A 20516-nucleotide genomic window follows, 5' to 3' on the forward strand; every position below is an offset into this window, starting at 1 on the left:
TCTTCAGGACTGAAGAGCATGTGTCTCCACAACGCAGAAACTGGAAGGGAGATGTCGGCAACAGGCGGAGTGAAAGTGGAATTCACAATTGGCACAAAAGTGTTGGAGTGGACAGTTTGCATTGCACCAATTCGTGACGCCCTGCTCCTGGGCTTAGATTTTTTAAAAGCTGCTGATTTCACCATACATGCCTCTGGTAAATTTTCATGTGCTCTGAACACATCCCATCCTATATATCTGAAGGCAAGGGGTCAGACTATGCCATTTCAAGAGTGCTGTTAGGGAGTGATTTCACGGTGCTGCCAGAGTGTGAATGTCTAGTTTGGGGCATGGTAGACGTCCCAAAACCAGAACTCCTAGCAGTTGTCAGATTTACTACACAGTTTCGTCACTATTTGCTGGGGTCAAACTTCATACTGCAGATAGATCACAACAGTCTAACGTGGCTATACAGGTTTAAGCGACCAGAAGGTCAACTTGCTCAGTGGCTTGAAGAACTCAGCCAGTACAACTTTGTCATCAAACATAGGCCGGGTGCACACCACTCCAACGCTGACGCACTATCCCGAAGGACGCTGGATGTATTACTTTGTGACTGTTATCAAGCAGGAAAAGAGCTAGATAGCTTACCATGCAAGGGCTGTCCTTTCTGTCGAAAGTTCCACCACCAATGGGCCAGATTCGAAGATGATGTTGATGATGTTATCCCCTTGGCAATAAGACGTACATGCTCTCTTGATGATTAGAATGAGGGTAGTTACACTGACACTCCCAGTCAGGTTAATGCAGTAGGTGATGACAATCCAGGTCCTTCCACAAACTGGCTGCAACCACTGGGCCTCAATGGTCTCAGGGAAGAACAGTTGGCTGACCCAGATCTGTCACTTCTCCATAAATTGATGTCTGATGGTTCTTTGCCTGCTAAGGAAGACGTCATGATGCAGAGTCCAGCAGTTCGCAAATACTGGCTGTGTTGGTCTCAAGTGGAGATGCGAGATGGGATCCTATACTACCGCTGGGACCATGTCACGGGAGGTATGCCATCCCTGCGCTTACTTGTTCTTCTTTCCCTAAAGAATGAGGTTCTCCAAGCCTGTCACAATCCAGCACAAGCGGGTCATGCAGGGGAGGAAAAGATACTCATGCACCTTCACAGGCAATATCACTTTTATAATATTCGAAACGATGTACGCCTTTTTGTCAAAAAGTGCCCACAGTGTAGTTCCTGTAAGAAAACCAGTCCAATGGGCATGGCCAAGCTTCAGAACTACCAGGCTGGAGCACCTATGGACCATCTCCACCTTGATGTCCTGGGACCATTTACGGAATATAAGTCAGGCAGCAGGTACATCCTTGTCATAATCGACCAGTTTAGCCGCTGGGTAGAGGCGTTCCCTGTCCCTGAACAAGGAGCTGAGACGACAGCAAAGAGGTTGGTGTTCGACTTCATCTCCCGTTTTGGGACTCCCCTCGAGATTCACACTGACCAAGGACGGAACTTGGAGAGTTCACTGTTCAAGGAAGTTTGTCGCCTGTTACAATTCACCAAGACCTGGACCACGCCCTTTCATCCAGCTTTGAACGGACAAGTGGAACGATTCAATAGAACGCTATTGCAGATGATACGGTGTTACGTGGACCAAAGTCAGCGGAATTGGGATGAACATCTTCCATTACTTACTGTGGTGTACAGGAGCACTGTGCATTCAGCAACAGGTTTCACACCAAATCAGCTGATGCTGGGGAGAGAAGTTTTCCAGCCACATGACACCTGGCTAGGGACAACTGAGTCTAGCAGGGAAGCTAAAGGTACACCTGAGTTTGTCCAGGAACTGCAAGCTAACCTTCAGCAAGCTCAACAATTGGCACGCCAGAACTTACGCTCCGCTCAGACTCGAGAAGTTCTACCAAGTAGGCGATCTTGTTTGAGTGAGAGTCAGTAGTAAGAAAAAGGTCTACAGTCCAAAACTCCAAGCCCCGTGGCAAGGACCATTCGTCGTCACAGCATGTCTTGGACCAGTGCTCTACCGAGTCAGGGACAGACAAAGTGAGAAAGTGCTGCATCATGATCACTTACAACCCTATCTAAGTGACCACATACCTGCCTGGATGCAGCGTCTGCGACACAAATACACTTGCACCGAGGAAGGTCCCCTAGTTCCAATAACGGCTCAAGTACCTGTAGTCATGGACGCAGAGGCAGCGAACCATTAAACCATTGATAACTCTGTGGCAGAGGAGCCTCAGACCCTTCTTGCAATGGAATCTAACTGTGATCTCAATCCCTGTGAATAAGGGGGAACAAAGACAAAAAGGGGGCGGCTTGTTCGAGCCCCAAGTCGTTATATGGACTGAAAAAAAAAAGTTAACCATTCACCCTCAGTGGTGCAGAAGGGACTCTGCAGAGCTAAAAAAAAAAAAAAAAAAAAGGGGGGGGGGGTGATGTTGTAGTGTTAATTACAGTTGTTGAGTTACAGTTATTTTATATGTCTTAATAATGAGTCCAGTATTAGCCAATCAGATGTGGCTACGTCATCATACCGGAACTAGTTGACTGTGTTGTTATGTTCTTTAAGGCAGTAGGCTTGTAGGCTCCGGTGCGGATCGTCATTAACAAATCCATCAGCACTGGGCAAGAGCATAACTCCGTTGTTGTAAGTTCGTGCTTAAAAAGTAAGTAAAGTTCCTGCAACGGATTCTCTTTGCTGTGTGTTTCTCTTCACGCCTCCACGGACACTTAATAGCCAAGACGAAAGCGCAACAATATCATTTTGAAGTCACAAAATACCTCTAGCTTTGCTACCATTATTGATTATACAGACATATTCACACTATGTCAATTTTACATTATTAGAGACTCTCTACTCAGAACTCTCTGACAGGATTATATAATATGATAGAATTTTGTCTTCTGTACCTTGTGTCATCAATGCCTGAACCATTATTATTATTATTGTTGTTGTTGTTATTTTCCTGAACTGGAACTGGCTTTTCTACCTCACAAGCAGTCAAGGACAAGGAAAACAATGGAACATGAGAAACATCTAAGACACCATTTAGCTCTTGCTGGATAACTGTCTTTATTTTTTGCCATACTGGGATTTTGCAGAACAACTTCTCAGTTGTTCGATTGGTGAAGTAAGATATACTAGCCAATCCTTGACTTTTGATGGATTGCTGATCTGTTTTGAGCTAATTTACACACTCCCAGTAACTTCTTTGTTTTAATGATTATTTAATTATTCCTTACAATCACTACAACCAGCTACTGTAAGCACTGAATGTATTTGTGGCCATCTGGGAAAATATCCTTTTTTTTCCTGTGGACTTTATTCTGGAAAACATCCAAAAATTCTGACCGACTGGGTTTTGACCAAAATTGAATTTTTCTGCTAATGATCAACTTTGACATCTACACACTGTATATTTTTTCCCCACAGAGACCATTTTTAAAGGGTATTAAAGAGTTTTGTTTAAAGCAGTTACTGGTAAGTGGACTTGTGTGGACTATATGAAAAAGTGTGGTTGGTCATCTAATATATCAGTTAAATTGTCTTGTTCTGCTCAGTGTATTCATGAAGGAAAAAGGGGAAAAAAAACACATTACATCAATTTCTAAGCCAATGCTATTCTCTGCCTGGTTAAAAACCAAAATACAGGCAACCATGGCAATCTCATCAGACCTGCAGGGGACAGGATCGGCTGGCACCCTGAAGATTGTCAGCAGTGGACCTGGGCTAAGCGGAAACTAGAACCAGTTGTCAGTGTACCAAACACTGCACTAAGTTCCATGTAGGATCAGTACATATAGCTATAATTAAATCCTGATTAAAACATTACTTAAAATGCCACTAACCTACCAATTGACACACCAACGCACACACAGCCCTGTAGGACTAAGAGCTTGATGTCCACACACACACACATCTCGCTGAGTTGTGTCAGGTATCCCCATCAGGATAGGGTAATTAGCACCAGCTCGATGTGCGTAAATGCAGCAAGTGCAGCTTAAAAGCAGAAGGACCCATTAGCCACACCATGCACTAACAATGGAGGCTAACGTCGCACTTAAACATCTATCTGTCAAGAGCGCCATTTAGAGTGTGACACACAAACACCCAGTGAGCTGCCTGATAACAAGCACTATTCAGCCTCACACTTCCCCCTCTCCCTCTATCACTCTGCTCCAAAAGGGAGGTAGAAAAAGGAAAGAGAAAGTCAGGCATAAATAGAGAATGAAATAGAGGGAGAAGGGAGGCAGATGTGGAAATAGAGAAGGATGGAGCACTGAGAGAGAGATACAAAGCTAATGTGAGGAAGAAGATTATGGAGAAACAGATAGGAGTGATTAAATCTATCAATAGCTCAACAATGCAAATATCAAGGTTGAGCCAAGCATTATATCATGAAGTCTCATCGATGGTCTAATATGAATGATGCGGAGCACACGTACACCCACCCATCAACCCTTAAAGACAGATAGGCAGCTACATAACCATTTAATCTACAATAAAGTATAAAAAGGGCAGTTTGAGTTCCTCTTCATCTATAAAAGTTTATTGAGGCAATGTGGTGACTTCAATTAACTTAAATAACACAGTGCTGCCTAAATTGTAGCTTGTTGCTCATGTGTACAGAAAAAGAAAATCTACATATTAATGCTAATCTCCCAGTCAGGCATCTGTCTACACTACAAAACCTCAAGTCATGAATACAGCTACTAATGGGTTTTCTAGTCCTACTTAACATGCCAAAAAAAAGAGAGAGAGAACTGTAGATTAGGACATGGGCCTCCAAAAATGAAAAAACAAACAAATAAAACAACAACAGCAACAACAACCAACAACAGCAACAAAAAAACTTCAATATCTCAATGTTCTCATAAAAGAAACAATCTAAGGCTCCAATTTGGGCTTGCTGGTTGATCTGACTGAGTATATTACTATGAGCAATACAGGCCATCTATCAGCTAAATAGATGACTATATAAAGCTGAAAAAACTTAGATAAGTAACACACACACACACACACACACACACACACACACAATTAGAAAGGAGGCTCATGGTGTTACTGAATTGTTTAATGGTTCTTGGAAAAGCCATGGGTGTTTTCTCTGGTGCACTGTTTTTTTTTTTTTGTTGTTGTTGTTTTTTTTCCCCACAGGCAGCATTTTACACTGAGAGTTTAATACTTTTGTTCAAGTGTTAAAGCTGTTTATGACTTCAAAGAACTTGTATGTAAGAAAACAACTTTGACTGAAAGGCTTCGCATGATCCATTGGCCGCTCTCAATTCAATTTTACTTATATAGCACTTTTACCAATAGACACTGGCACAAAAAAACATCCTCACAGGAATCAGAGTATTGAGCTAAATTCCCTATTAGCAAGCCAGTGGTGAGAAAAGAATAATTAAACAGCATGCACGACTTTGTCATAATCGATGCAGAAAAAAATCAACATGCAGGAAATATGCTGTGTTAAACTAAACCTGTGATGAAGACATAGGTTTAGTCTCACAATCGTGAGTGTATGAACTCAATTGTTTCAGCGAAGTGTGAAAATGCCCTGAATCTCCACTTATTTCTTTAAGGGATTCTGCACAGCAAGTGAAGCTGAGCCATTCATTGCACCATGACAAAAACACAGATGAACAGAGATGGTTTTAGACTATATACCATACAGAAGTAGCAGCAGACCATAGAATCTATTTCAACACTATACTGTATGATGTGTGTCCTAATGGTAACGCTCTTCTCTAAGTTCTATGAACGCAGTGCTTAAGAGTGTGTTTGTTTGCCTTTTATTAGCATGACCAGACGCTGATTGCTAAATGTGCCAGTCAATTGAAAGCCAGTCAAGCTGGTCCAGTGCCACCGTAACAGCTATTATACTAATTAGCTTAAATTTGCCTGCACCGATATAAACACACACACACATACAGTGAGGGAAAAAAGTATTTGATCCCCTGCTGATTTTGTACGTTTGCCCACTGACAAAGAAATGATCAGTCTATAATTTTAATGGTAGATTTATTTGAACAGTGAGAGACAGAATAACAACAAGAAAATCCAGAAAAATGCATGTCAAAAATGTTATAAATTGATTTGCATTTTAATGAAGGAAATAAGTATTTGACCCCCTCTCAATCAGAAAGATTTCTGGCTCCCAGGTGTCTTTTATACAGGTAACGAGCTGAGATTAGGAGCACACTCTTAAAGGGAGTGCTCCTAATCTCAGCTTGTTACCTGTATAAAAGACATCTGTCCACAGAAGCAATCAATAAATCAGATTCCAAACTCTCCACCATGGCCAAGACCAAAGAGCTCTCCAAGGATGTCAGGGACAAGATTGTAGACCTACACAAGTCTGGAATGGACTACAAGACCATTGCCAAGCAGCTTGGTGAGAAGGTGACAACAGTTGGTGCGATTATTCGCAAATGGAAGAATCACAAAAGAACTGTCAATCTCCCTCGGCCTGTGGCTCCATGCAAGATCTCACCTCGTGGAGTTGCAATGATCATGAGAACAGTGAGGAATCAGCCCAGAACTACAAGGGAGGATCCTGTCAATGATCTCAAGGCAGCTGGGACCATAGTCACCAAGAAAACAATTGGTAACACACTACGCCGTGAAGGACTGAAATCCTGCAGCGCCCGCAAGGTCCCCCTGCTCAAGAAAGCACATATACATGCCCGTCTGAAGTTTGCCAGTGAACATCTGAATGATTCAGAGCACAACTGGGTGAAAGTGTTGTGGTCAGATGAGACCAAAATGGAGCTCTTTGGCATCAACTCAACTCGCCGTGTTTGGAGGAGGAGGAATGCTGCCTATGACCCCAAGAACACCATCCCCACCGTCAAACATGGAGGTGGAAACATATTGCTTTGGGGGTGTTGTTCTGCTAAGGGGACAGGACAACTTCACCGCAACAAAGGGACGATGGACGGGGCCATGTACCGTCAAATCTTGGGTGAGAACCTCCTTCCCTCAGCCAGGGCATTGAAAATGGGTCGTGGATGGGTATTCCAGCATGACAATGACCCAAAACGCACGGCCAAGGCAACAAAGGAGTGGCTCAAGAAGAAGCACATTAAGGTCCTGGAGTGGCCTAGCCAGTCTCCAGACCTTAATCCCATAGAAAATCTGTGGAGGGAGCTGAAGGTTTGAGTTGCCAAACATCAGCCTCGAAACCTTAATGACTTGGAGAAGATCTGCAAAGAGGAGTGGGACAAAATCCCTCCTGAGATGTGTGCAAACCTGGTGGCCAACTACACGAAACGTCTGACCTCTGTGATTGCCAACAAGGGTTTTGCCACCAAGTACTAAGTCATGTTTTGCAGAGGGGTCAAATACATATTTCCCTCATTAAAATGCAAATCAATTTATAACATTTTTGACATGCGTTTTTCTGGATTTTTTTTGTTGTTATTCTGTCTCTCACTGTTCAAATAAATCTACCATTAAAATTATAGAATGATCATTTCTTTGTCAGTGGGCAAACGTACAAAATCAGCAGGGGATCAAATACTTTTTTCCCTCACTGTACAATAATAATAATAATAATAATAATAATAATAATAATAATAATAATAATAATAAATTACTCATAGTGTGAATATGGCTGTATAATCAATATTGGTAGCAAAGCTAGTGTTTTTTTTTTTTTTGTTAATTTCAAAATTATATATATATATAAAAAAATGTGAATTAGTGAATTTATTTCTCCAAGCAGCTTCTTTAATACTGCAGTTGAAAGGTGTCTCTCTCTCTCTCTCTCTCTGTCTCTCTCTCTCTCTCTCACACACACACACACACACACACACACTCACACCCACACACACACACACACACAGACAAAATAATGTCCACTCGACAAGAAATAATGCCAGTTTGTTTTCAAGATTTTCAGAGGGATTTACACTTGAACACGGGGCATTTTGATAAACTCTTTAAATAGATAGATAGATAGTTAGATAGATGGATGGATGGATGGATGGATGGATGGATAGATAGATAATTAAGTAAATAAGTAAAACAAAGTAAATTAGTAATTAAGTAAATGAATAAATTCATACATACAGTAAGCAAGTAAGCAAAGAAGTAAACAAGTAATACGTATAGTAAATAGATACATAATTAAACAATAATAAAATTATACTGTAAATATATAAAGACGTACACAAACAAACAAATAATATATATGCCAACTAATTATTTTAGATTATTTTATTACTTTGGAATCAAAATACTGAATCATGCAATCCAACAAATTAGTATGTGCAAGCTTGAAAACAAAAAATCTCCATTAATAGGAACATGCTGTAATTCCATTTCCTATCTGTAGCAGCCCTATTAACAGTGTTATAATCATAAATGTTCAACATCATGTACTTCTCTACCCCACAGCCTTGAGTCAGAAAGAAAAATAAAATCAAATAAAATTAAAACAAAATAAACCTCATTTAAATTTTCCACTTGGTCAGTGGTCTAGCACCAGCAGCAGCAGCTCCCCAGACAGAAGCTCAACTGGGTATGATTTACAGAAAGAACACCACTCTGTTAGAACATGAAGACAAAAGCATTTCAAAGCAAAAGAATCACTCTCTGGAAATTTTCACTCTCTGCAAATATTCCCCGAATGGTTATTTTCCACCAGCAGTTAGCTTCCAGTTAGCTGGAAATGTCAGACCTATTCAACTTCCACACCCCAACCCCTGAAGGCCTTGTCAGCTTGGGCGAGCAGTAGGAACAGAGAGGAACGCTCTTCTCTGTTAGTGTACTGTATGTGCATTTACTGGACTCAGATGGCTGAGGATTGTTCAGTTTATTGTAAAGAATATAAAACACAGGAATGTACTTTATTATGGGCTTGGAAGGGCCACAGTGTCTTCTATAGTCTCAGAACATTTAATATGACCTGCTGTGACTTATTTGTTCATTTTTCATCTATGATGCTGCAGGATTACGCTAAGATGCTGCTTCCAGAAAACTAAAAACAACAAGTTATGTCGAGTACACAGAAAAATATGCCGTGATCACGGGAAATCAACATTTGTTATGTCAATATCACGAGTAACAACTATAGTGTTTGTGGAGATCATGAGAAAAAAAAGTCATGCTCATGAGAAACCAAGAAAAAAATATGCATGGCCTCTTAAGGCTTCAATACGTTACAAAAAAAAAATGCCAAGAACAAACATGTGTAGCATCTAGCTTCCTGTAGGTGTCATTTAATATCATTATAATGAATGTCTATTCTTGTCTATAAACCATGTCTTCATGGTTTAGGAATCAACCATGTGTACAAAGATAGCAAGAAACATGCACAGTAAATTGTCCATGAGCCTTGGTTTAGTCTCAAAGATGTTTAAGTCTGTCTGTCCTTATTTTAAAGTTTGTTATTTACCCTCAAGGGAAAGTTATTATATATGGCTCACCCTGCAGCTCTTTCATCCCAGATTAAAGGAGTGAAGCTTCTGGATGCGAGCCTACAATCAGTGACATTCAGAGAAAGGACGGTAGGAGACGAGACGAGAGGACAGAAGACTTGAGGACTGGAGATGGGAGGACAGGAGACAAGAACAGAGAGTATGTTCCTGAATATTTAGAGCTGCATATTTAAGCTTGGGAGATGGAGAGAACGTTAGACGACATCTCACTGCTGGGACTGTCACACTGTGATTAATATATGTGCATTATTTTTGACACTTATTGCTAAAGGTAGACTTCTGCAGCGTTGAAACTTTGTTTGCACAATGAGATACACAACCAGACGGTGAACCGCATTCAACCATTCAAGACCACTCGTCTGCTGTAGCCTTGTGCGATGTGTATGCAGTAGATTCCTACATACACACACTGTCACTAAAGCTAGTCATCTGGGACAAATGACCTGAATATAAAATACAAAATGGGGTGTTTCTGAAATATTGAAATAGTGCACTCATGACACAACTAGTTCACATATTTAAAAAATAATAATAATCCAGCAGGTGCTTTTGTGATGCTTGTGTACCTTTCATAACCTCCCAATATATTAGACAATATTATTTTTTGTGTGATTTGTCATCGTCATTATAATGGTGCACTCAGTACTAAACTGAATAAAAAACAACTCCACAAATTACAAAATATTCTACAATTATATAAATACTCACTCTCTCTCTCTCTATCTCTCTCTCTCTCTCTCTCTCTCTGTCTGTCTGTCTGTCTGTCTCTCTCTCTCCCTCTCTCTCTCTCTCTCTCTCTCTCTCTCTGTGTGTGTGTATGGAAGTGGGAGAAAACTGAATTGAAATCAATTTAGTTTTAAGAAAGAGCAATAATTTTTTAACATGATATTTATTTTGTGTCCTTTATATGAAATTATTTTTAAATGATCTCTGTAATATGAAAATTGTGGTAGAACTAGATTTCTTTCACATTTATGAAAGAAACTGAGGTAAAGAATAAGTATTTTTCCATCTAAAATAAAAATCTGACTTGAATAAAAAATATATATCATGTGACGGACTGAAATCCCATGATGTATTCTCGCCTCGCACCCAGTTTTCCCTAGATCCACCGCAACCCTGACCGCGATAAAGTGGTTACTGAAGGTGAATGGATAAAATATCAGAAACTTTCAGGAAGTTGAGGACACTTTCAGAATTCAATGTTTTGAAAAGTGTTTTGAAGTTTAATAAAGATAAAACATATATAGTATCTCACAAAAGTGAGTACACCCCTCACATTTTTGTAAATATTTGATTATATCTTTTAATGTGACACCACTGAAGAAATGACACTTTGCTACAATGTAAAGTAGTGAGTGTACAGCTTGTGTAACAGTGTAAATTTGCTGTCCCCTCAAAACAACTCAACATACAGTCATTAATGTCTAAACTGCTGGCAACAAAAGTGAGTACACCCCTAAGTGAAAATGTCCAAATTGGGCCCAAAGTGTCAATATTTTGTGTGGCCACCATTATTTTCCAGCACTGCCTTAACCGTCTTGGGCATGAAGTTCACCAGAGCTTCAGAGGTTGCCAGTGGAGTCCTCTTCCACTCCTCCATGACGACATCACGGAGCTGGTGGGAGTTAGAGACCTTGTGCTCCTCCACCTTCTGTTTGAGGATGCCCCAGAGTTGCTCAATAGGGTTTAGGTCTGGAGACAGGCTTGGCCAGTCCATCACCTTCACCCTCAGCTTCTTTAGCAAGGCAGTGGTCCTCTCGGAGGTGTGTTTGGAATCGTTATCATGCTGGAATACTGCATACTGATCATGCTCTGCTTCAGTATGTCACAGTACATGTTGGCATTCATGGTTCCCTCAATGAACTGTAGCTCCCCAGTGCCAACAGCACTTATGCAGCTCCAGACCATGGCACTCCCACCACCATGCTTGACTGTAGGCAAGACACACTTGTCTTTGTACTCATCACCTGGTTGCCGCCACACACGCTTGACACCATCTGAACCAAATAAGTTTATCTTGGTCTCATCAGACCACAGGGCATGGTTCCAGTAATCCATATCGTTAGTCTGCTTGTCTTCAACAAACTGTTTGCAGGCTTTCTTGTGCATCATCTTTAGAAGAGGCTTCCATCTGCGACGACAGCCATGCAGACCGATTTGATGCAGTGTGCGGCATATGGTCTGAGCACTGACAGGCTGACCCCTCACCCCTTCAACATCTGCAGCAATGCTGGCAGCACTTGTCTATTTCCCAAAGACAACCTCTGGATATGACGCTGAGTACGTGCACTCGACTTCTTTGGTCAACCATGGCGAGGCCTGTTCTGAGTGGAACCTGTCCTGTTAAACCGCTCTATGGGCACCCGAGGCTCACTGATGTATGTTGGGAGCGAAGACTAGCCTGTCTTGTTCGATCCCACAGAAGAGTTATTGTAGCACAAATTGTTGAGAAAGTTAAATCTGGCTATGATATAAAGGTGTCAGAACACACAATGCATCACAGCTTGCTGCGTATGGGGCTGCAAAGCCGCATACCGGTCAGAGTGCCCATGCTGATCCCTGTCCATCGCTGAAAATGCCTACAATCAGTGCGTGACCATCAGAAAAGGTCCTTGGAGAAATGGAAGAAAGTGGCCTGGTCTTATAAATCATGTTTTCTTTTACATTATGTGGACGACCAGGTGCACGTGCGTTGCATACTTGGGAAGAGATGGCACCAAGATGCACTATGGGAAGAAGGAAGGCCGGAGAAAACAGTGTGATGCTCTGTGCAATGTTCTGCTGGGAAGCCTTGGGTCCTGGCATTCATGTGGATTTTACTTTGACACGTACCACCTACCTAAACACTGTTGCAGACCAAGTACACCCCTTCATGGCAAAGTTATACCCTAATGTCAATAGCCTCTTTTAGCAGGATAATGCACCCTGCCACACTGAAAAAACTGTTCAGGAATGGTTTGAGGAACATGAAAAAGAGTTCAAGGTGTTGACATGGCCTCCAAATTCCTCAGATCTCAATCCAATCGAGCATCTGTGGGATGTGTTGGACAAATAAGTCCAATCCATGGAGGCCCCACCTTGCAACTTACAGTACAGGATTTAAAGTCTTGCTGGCAGATGCCACAGCACACCTTCAGAGGTCTTGTGGAGTCCATGCCTCGACAGGTCAGAGCTGGTGGCGCAAGGAGGACCTACACAATACTAGACAGGTGTGTCTAATGTTATGGCTGATCAGTGTATAAATGTTGATATGGTTAAGTTTTCTGTAAGGTGATTGTGGCAGCTGCGGGTGTGATTTAGCGGGAATCTGTAGCGCAAGCATGGAGGAGTAGGCAATTAATATGGCACACCTGATCTGTTGCTTATCTATGTGGGCTATATTAACAAAGAGTTTTTCTTTCCTTTCCATCTTAGTGAGGCAAGCCGGAGTGTGTGTGTGTGTGTGTGTGTGTGTGTGTGTGTGTGTGTGCCACATTAATTGCCTACTCCTACATGCCCCTGCTGCTGATACCTGCTAATCCATGCCCCTACCCGCCACAGAGATGTTTAGTTAACATTTATGTAAGGAGTCTCCAGTGTCAGAGAGAGACTTGAGAGAGAGGACTTGAGATTCCAGGTTTCTTGGTAACGTTTGTTTTGAGAAAGAGCAGTGGTGGTTGGTGAAGTAATAACTGTTTTTACAACTGCTATAAAAGGAATTAACATTGGCATATGGGGAAGAAGAAAAAAACTAAATGTTTTTTTGTGATTTTTGTGGCCAAAAATGCTTGATTTTGAGGGGTTTTTTTTTTCAGAAAACTACTTGAATTGGTAAATTGCGATTGGACGATTGCAATCGCAATTGCAAAAAATTGCGTTTTGCATGGTCTTTCGCAGCGATGTTTGCTGCTAAATGAGACCTTTTAGCTGTTCTTATGTTCATCGAAGGCAGCCTTGGCTGAATGTGTGTTGTAATGACATCACATGATGCATTGTGATGATGTCACATGACACATCTTGGCCCAAATCTGCAGACAATGTGAGGTAATTTTGAATTTTGGCAAGCCCCTGTGAATATTGCAGAGTTTCCTTGATTTTGCATTAATTTCTGCATTTGCAAAATCCTGGAGGGACTGACACCACACTGTTGTTGACTGTCTCCCTATAACAGAATGACCTGTCTTGTTTTATTCCTTAATAACTTAATAATTTGAAAAATCATTTTAATAAATCAAACGTAAAAGGGAAAGGAACCAACAAAAAAAACAATCATGACTGATAAGATTGCGTGCACTTACCAGCCTGATTAGTGGTGATGTCAACAGAGACATGCTGTGCCGGGTACGGGCTTTTGTTGGTCACACCATTGACGGCCTGGATCTCAAACGTATATAGTGTGTGTGCCCAAAGGTTGCTGATGAACACACGAGTATCGGTGAGGCCCAGCTGGCGCGGTGCAAACTCCACGCTGTCATCGCAGTGTGAGCATGAGCGCCTCTCTGCACTGCACTTCTTACACACAATGTTGTAGACGACGTCTCTACGGCCTCCGGTCTCACGAGGTGCATGCCACTCCAGGGTCACTGATGTTTCGTTCACAACAGACATGACGTTCCGTGGACCAGACGGAACACCTAAAGAAGAAGAGTATTCTGGAATGAGCAACTCAAGAGTGTAAAACCTTACAGCAATAAAGCCTGGCAAGGACTATAAAAGGTATGAAAAGAAGTTGGCCACGATTTATCACATTTAAAACGCATTTTAATCGCGATCTCTGAAGATTATTATTTTTTTTTTTAATGACTATGTTTCCTGAACTAAATTAAGTTTAGGATATGATAAGCTGAAGAAACCTCTTTTACCTTGTGATATTTTTCAGCGAAAAGCAGAAAATGCAATTGATTTCATTGAATTATTCCATTAACAGTGTGATATCATATCAAAAGCCTTGAGTGATGTACAACTACACAGAGTGTACTTTGCATCTGGAAAGTATTCACAGCGCTTCACTTTTTCCACATTTTGTTATGTTACAGCCTTATTCCAAAATGGATTAAATTAATTATTTTCCTCAAAATTCTACAAACAATACCCCATAATGACAACATGAAAGAAGTTTATTTGAAATCTTTGTAAATTTATTAAAAATAAAAAACAAAAAAAGCACATGTACATAAGTATTCACAGCGTTTGCTCAATACTTTGTTGAAGCACCTTTGGCACCAATTACAGCCTCAAGTCTTTTTGAGTATGATGCTACAAGCTTGGCACACCTATTTTTGGGCGGTTTCTCCCATTCCTTTTTGCAGGACCTCTCAAGTTCCATCAGGTTGGATGGGGAGCGTCAGTGCACAGCCATTTTCAGATGTCTCCAGAGATGTTCAATCGGGTTCAAGTCTGGGCTCTGGCTGGGCCACTCAAGGACATTCACAGAGTTGTCCTGTAGCTACTCCTTTGTTATCTTGGCTGTGTGCTTAGGGTCGTTGTCCTGTTGGAAGATGAGCCTTTTCCCCAGTCTGAGAGCGCTCTGTAGCAGGTTTTCATCAAGGATGTCTCTGTACATTGTTGCATTCATCTTTCCCTCGATCCTGACTAGTCTCCCAGTTCCTGCCGCTGAAAAACATCTCCACAGCATGGTGCTGCCAACACTATGCTTCACTGTAGGGATGGTATTGGCCAGGTGATGACTGGTGCCTGGTTTCCTCCAGACATGACGCTTGCCATTCAGGCCAAAGAGTTCAATCTTTGTCTTGGTCTTGGTCTGAGAGTCCTTCAGGTGCCTTTTGGCAAACTCCAGGTGGGCTGTCATGTGCCTTTTACTGAGGAGTGGCTTCCGTCTGGCCACGCCACATACAGGCCTGATTGGTGGAGTGCTGCAGAGATGGATGTTCTTCTGGAAGGTTCTCCTCTCTTCACAGAGACATGCTGGAACTCTGTCAGAGTGACCATCGGGTTTTTGGTCACCTCCCTGACTAAGGCCCTTCTCCCCGATCGCTCAGTTTGGCCGGGCAGCCAGCTCTAGGAAGAGTCCTGGTGGTTCCAAACTTCTTCCATTTACGGATGATGGAGGCCACCTTGCTCATTGGGACCTTCAATGCTGCAGAAATGTTTCTGTACCCTTCCCCAGATCTGTGCCTCGATACAATCCTGTCTCGGAGGTCTACAGACAATTCCTTGGACTTCATGGCTTGGTTTGTGCTCCGACATGCATTGTTAACTGTGGGACCTTATATAGACAGGTATGTGCCTTTCCAAATCATGTCCAATCAACTGAATTTACCACAGGTGGACTCCAATCAAGTTGTAGAAATATCTCAAGGATTATCAGTGGAAACAGGATGCACCTGAGCTCAATTTTGAGTGTCATGGCAAAGGCTGTGAATACTTATGTACATGTGCTTTTTTTGTTTTTTATTTTTAATAAATTTGCAAAGATTTCAAACAAACTTCATTCACGTTGTCATTATGGGGTATTGTTTGTAGAATTTTGAGGAAAATAATGAATTTAATCCATTTTGGAATAAGGCTGTAACATAACAAAATGTGGAAAAAGTGAAGGGCTGTGAATACTTTCCGGATGCACTGTATATGGCTGATAATATAATTAGAAACCGTATATCAGTAGAGTAAGGACACCTTATAATCTGCTCCATATTAGTTTAAACATGATACAGCATTCTTTTCTTAGTCTTTTCCACAGTGTGAATACTGAGTATAGACTGAAGTAGCGTAGAGATCTACATACATAATAGTGCCAATTCATAAAGCTGGAGTGGTGTCTAGTGGCCACAGGGAAGGGTCATCAGAAGAATATTTCACTGAGTCTGAGTTTGATGCTAATTAAAACACTCTAGATCTACTCAATGACCACAGACAAAAACAGACTCAGAGAGAAATCTGTGTCCAAGCAAACATTGCTGAAAGGAGCTTCAGCAAAAATATATATGATAACTATCTACACAACATTTTTTCATACACTTGTCTTATGGCTTCATACTGTATATATGAAATCTAATATAAATACATCCATATTGTCCTTGCTAATTTTAAATTGTACTCAACCACAGTGTGGTTGAATTCTTGAATCTGATTAGTCAGAAGGTTGATTAATTTTCTTTAACAGCAGCTCCGGCAGTAGTGCTTGCTGTAATGCAAATTATATTTTATATTAATGACCTTGTTGCAATATGTTTCCATTTATACTCTACTTGTATGGTGGATGCTCCATATATGCTAAGCCTAATAATAAACAAATTAAAAACATCTTGTCATTTAACAAATAAAAGTATACAGTTGTTCATATGGTCATGTTTTCTGTGAGGAGATGGTTACATAGCATTCATGGAGTCTCCAGTGTCAGCACTTTGCAATATCTTGTTTTTTTCCCCCCCCCCACGATGGGAAAATCTTCAGGACAGAAGGATTTAGGTATTACTAAATTCATGAGAGGAAAAAACTGTTTGGTAAGGAAAAAAATGTGTGTACATTGCAAAAGAAATGTTCTAGGAAGCAAAAATATTCTCAATCTCATTAATTCTAATTCACACCTCTAGATAATCAGATTACAGTGAGGGAAAAAAGTATTTGATCCCCTGCTGATTTTGTACGTTTGCCCACTGACAAAGAAATGATCATTCTATAATTTTAATGGTAGATTTATTTGAACAGTGAGAGACAGAATAACAACAAAAAAAATCCAGAAAAACGCATGTCAAAAATGTTATAAATTGATTTGCATTTTAATGAGGGAAATATGTATTTGACCCCTCTGCAAAACATGACTTAGTACTTGGTGGCAAAACCCTTGTTGGCAATCACAGAGGTCAGACGTTTCGTGTAGTTGGCCACCAGGTTTGCACACATCTCAGGAGGGATTTTGTCCCACTCCTCTTTGCAGATCTTCTCCAAGTCATTAAGGTTTCGAGGCTGATGTTTGGCAACTCAAACCTTCAGCTCCCTCCACAGATTTTCTATGGGATTAAGGTCTGGAGACTGGCTAGGCCACTCCAGGACCTTAATGTGCTTCTTCTTGAGCCACTCCTTTGTTGCCTTGGCCGTGCGTTTTGGGTCATTGTCATGCTGGAATACCCATCCACGACCCATTTTCAATGCCCTGGCTGAGGGAAGGAGGTTCTCACCCAAGATTTGACGGTACATGGCCCCGTCCATCGTCCCTTTGTTGCGGTGAAGTTGTCCTGTCCCCTTAGCAGAACAACACCCCCAAAGCAATATGTTTCCACCTCCATGTTTGACGGTGGGGATGGTGTTCTTGGGGTCATAGGCAGCATTCCTCCTCCTCCAAACACGGCGAGTTGAGTTGATGCCAAAGAGCTCCATTTTGGTCTCATCTGACCACAACACTTTCACCCAGTTGTGCTCTGAATCATTCAGATGTTCACTGGCAAACTTCAGACGGGCATGTATATGTGCTTTCTTGAGCAGGGGGACCTTGCGGGCGCTGCAGGATTTCAGTCCTTCACGGCGTAGTGTGTTACCAATTGTTTTCTTGGTGACTATGGTCCCAGCTGCCTTGAGATCATTGACAGGATCCTCCCTTGTAGTTCTGGGCTGATTCCTCACTGTTCTCATGATCATTGCAACTCCACGAGGTGAGATCTTGCATGGAGCCACAGGCCGAGGGAGATTGACAGTTCTTTTGTGATTCTTCCATTTGCGAATAATCGCACCAACTGTTGTCACCTTCTCACCAAGCTGCTTGGCAATGGTCTTGTAGTCCATTCCAGACTTGTGTAGGTCTACAATCTTGTCCCTGACATCCTTGGAGAGCTCTTTGGTCTTGGCCATGGTGGAGAGTTTGGAATCTGATTTATTGATTGCTTCTGTGGACAGATGTCTTTTATACAGGTAACAAGCTGAGATTAGGAGCACTCCCTTTAAGAGTGTGCTCCTAATCTCAGCTCGTTACCTGTATAAAAGACACCTGGGAGCCAGAAATCTTTCTGATTGAGAGGGGGTCAAATACTTATTTCCTTCATTAAAATGCAAATCAATTTATAACATTTTTGACATGCATTTTTCTGGATTTTCTTGTTGTTATTCTGTCTCTCACTGTTCAAATAAATCTACCATTAAAATTATAGACTGATCATTTCTTTGTCAGTGGGCAAACGTACAAAATCAGCAGGGGATCAAATACTTTTTTCCCTCACTGTATATACTGTACATATAAACGCAGATTGTATACATTATGCACACACATACATACATTATAAACATGGATAATATTATTAAACAAATTTCTATAAATGTTAATATTGTTTTATTCTATTGGCAGATAATTTAGCTTAGGGTTTATTTCTAGAAAAAAAAAACTGCCAATAATAAATAAATACATTTTACTGCTGAAATAAGTAATTATGTCTATAAAGACTTTTATTTATTACATAATAATCTCATAATGAGAAATGTTACATAACTTTCCCTTTATTCAAGATATATTCACTTGAAAAGATGTGCTTTTTTGCAGTATAGCTGCAATAATGTAACAATAATTACAAGAATTTTTGATGCAATAATTAAATTTTGGCTTGATATCAGGCTACATCACACCATCCTTTCATGTTTTATTCCTTTCTTAAATTTCTCCTAAGATCAGGTTGGTATATAGCATCATAATGGAGGTAACAGAGCCAGAGGGAATATGAAAAATGAAATTCTGTATCCCATATAAGGCTTTTTTTTTTCATTTTTGCTCAAATCCAAACATAAATAAAGATGTTTACACTTGCAGTTGTTTTCTGTGCTTGTTCTGCAGCAGTTCTTGGTGTCCGACAATTTTGCCTTTAGCTATAAGGCTCTGTAAAACCAGTTGCTTTATAAAGACACTATGATACAGCAAAGGAGACAGGCTGCAAAGTGCAGGGAAGATGTTCTGAGGCTGTAATCCATTTTCTTGCAGTATCTATGTGTACATTTTCTGCTTTGGAACATCCCTGAAATGCACTGTGCATGATTTGGTTTTTCTGAACATGTAAACCCAATTTCCATCAGTGTCATGCTCTGAACCACTGAGATAATTATGCTGCTCACTGCTGTTCTTCAGCAGTAGGATAAGTGGGATATATATATGCATATATGTGTGTGTGTGTGTGTGTGTGTGTGTGTGTGTGTGTGTGTGAGTGAGTGTGTGAATGAGTGTGTATCCTACTTAGCCTACTGCTAAAGAACAGCAGTGTGCAACCATAATTATATATAGTCCCCTCCAAATGTATTCTAACAGCACGGCCATTCTTGGACATTTGGGTTTGAGATCAAAAGATGAATATGTTGTTTGCTTTGGGGGGTTTCTCCCTTCAGTCTCCTCTTCAGGAGGTGAAATGCTGCTCAATTGGGTTAAGGTCTGGTGATTGACTTGGCCAGTCTAAAACCTTCCACCTTTTTCCCCCGATGAAGTCCTCTGTTGCGTTGGCTGTGTGTTTTGGGTCATTGTTCTGCTGCATTGTTTTGTTCCTCCCAATTAGACTGGATGCATTTCTCTGTAAATTGGCAAACAGAGTTCTGAATCCATCCTGCTGCTACTGTACCATCATGGGTTACATCATCAATAAAGATTAGTGAGCCCATTGTAGAAGCAGCCATGCAAGGCCAAGCCATGACACTACCTCAACCATGTTTGACCGATGAGCTCATATGTTCTGGCCTTTCCATAACTTTGGTAGAGGTTAATCATGTTCCAGAACTTTTGTGGCTCATCTCTGTATTTCGTTGCAAATTTCAACCTGGCTTTCTGATTCTTGCTGCTGATGTGTAGTTTGCATCTTGTGGTATGACGTTTATATTTCTGCTCTCAAAGTCTTCTTCAAACAATGGATTATGATACCTTCACAATCTACCTGGGGTTTTTCTTCACAAATTTGTATAACCTTAATCTTAAACATTTTTTTTACACATTGATAATTAATCAAATACCACAGAATTAATGAAGCCATCTTGAGTGGAAAAATGTCTTCAACCTTCAGATTACCTTAACTTACTACTATTACAAGTATGACCTGGATGACTCAACATACTCCTAAATACACACTGAAAACCCATACTAAGATTCTACCACTACAAACTG

General features: G+C 41.0%; 1 protein-coding gene across 2 annotated transcripts in view; it reads right to left on the minus strand.

Annotated features, from left to right (window-relative positions):
- LOC128624479 (ephrin type-B receptor 1-B) overlaps positions 1-20516 on the minus strand; it is a 404526-nt gene that overhangs the window by 130821 nt on the left and 253189 nt on the right. For both annotated transcript variants that reach the window (XM_053652162.1, XM_053652161.1), the window contains exon 5: positions 13735-14070. In XM_053652162.1, the coding sequence (XP_053508137.1) occupies positions 13735-14070 (336 nt within the window). The remainder of the gene's footprint in view (positions 1-13734; positions 14071-20516) is intronic.

The sequence above is a fragment of the Ictalurus furcatus genome, chromosome 20 (assembly GCF_023375685.1).
Source record: "Ictalurus furcatus strain D&B chromosome 20, Billie_1.0, whole genome shotgun sequence".
In the NCBI taxonomy this organism is placed as follows: Eukaryota; Metazoa; Chordata; class Actinopteri; order Siluriformes; family Ictaluridae; genus Ictalurus; species Ictalurus furcatus.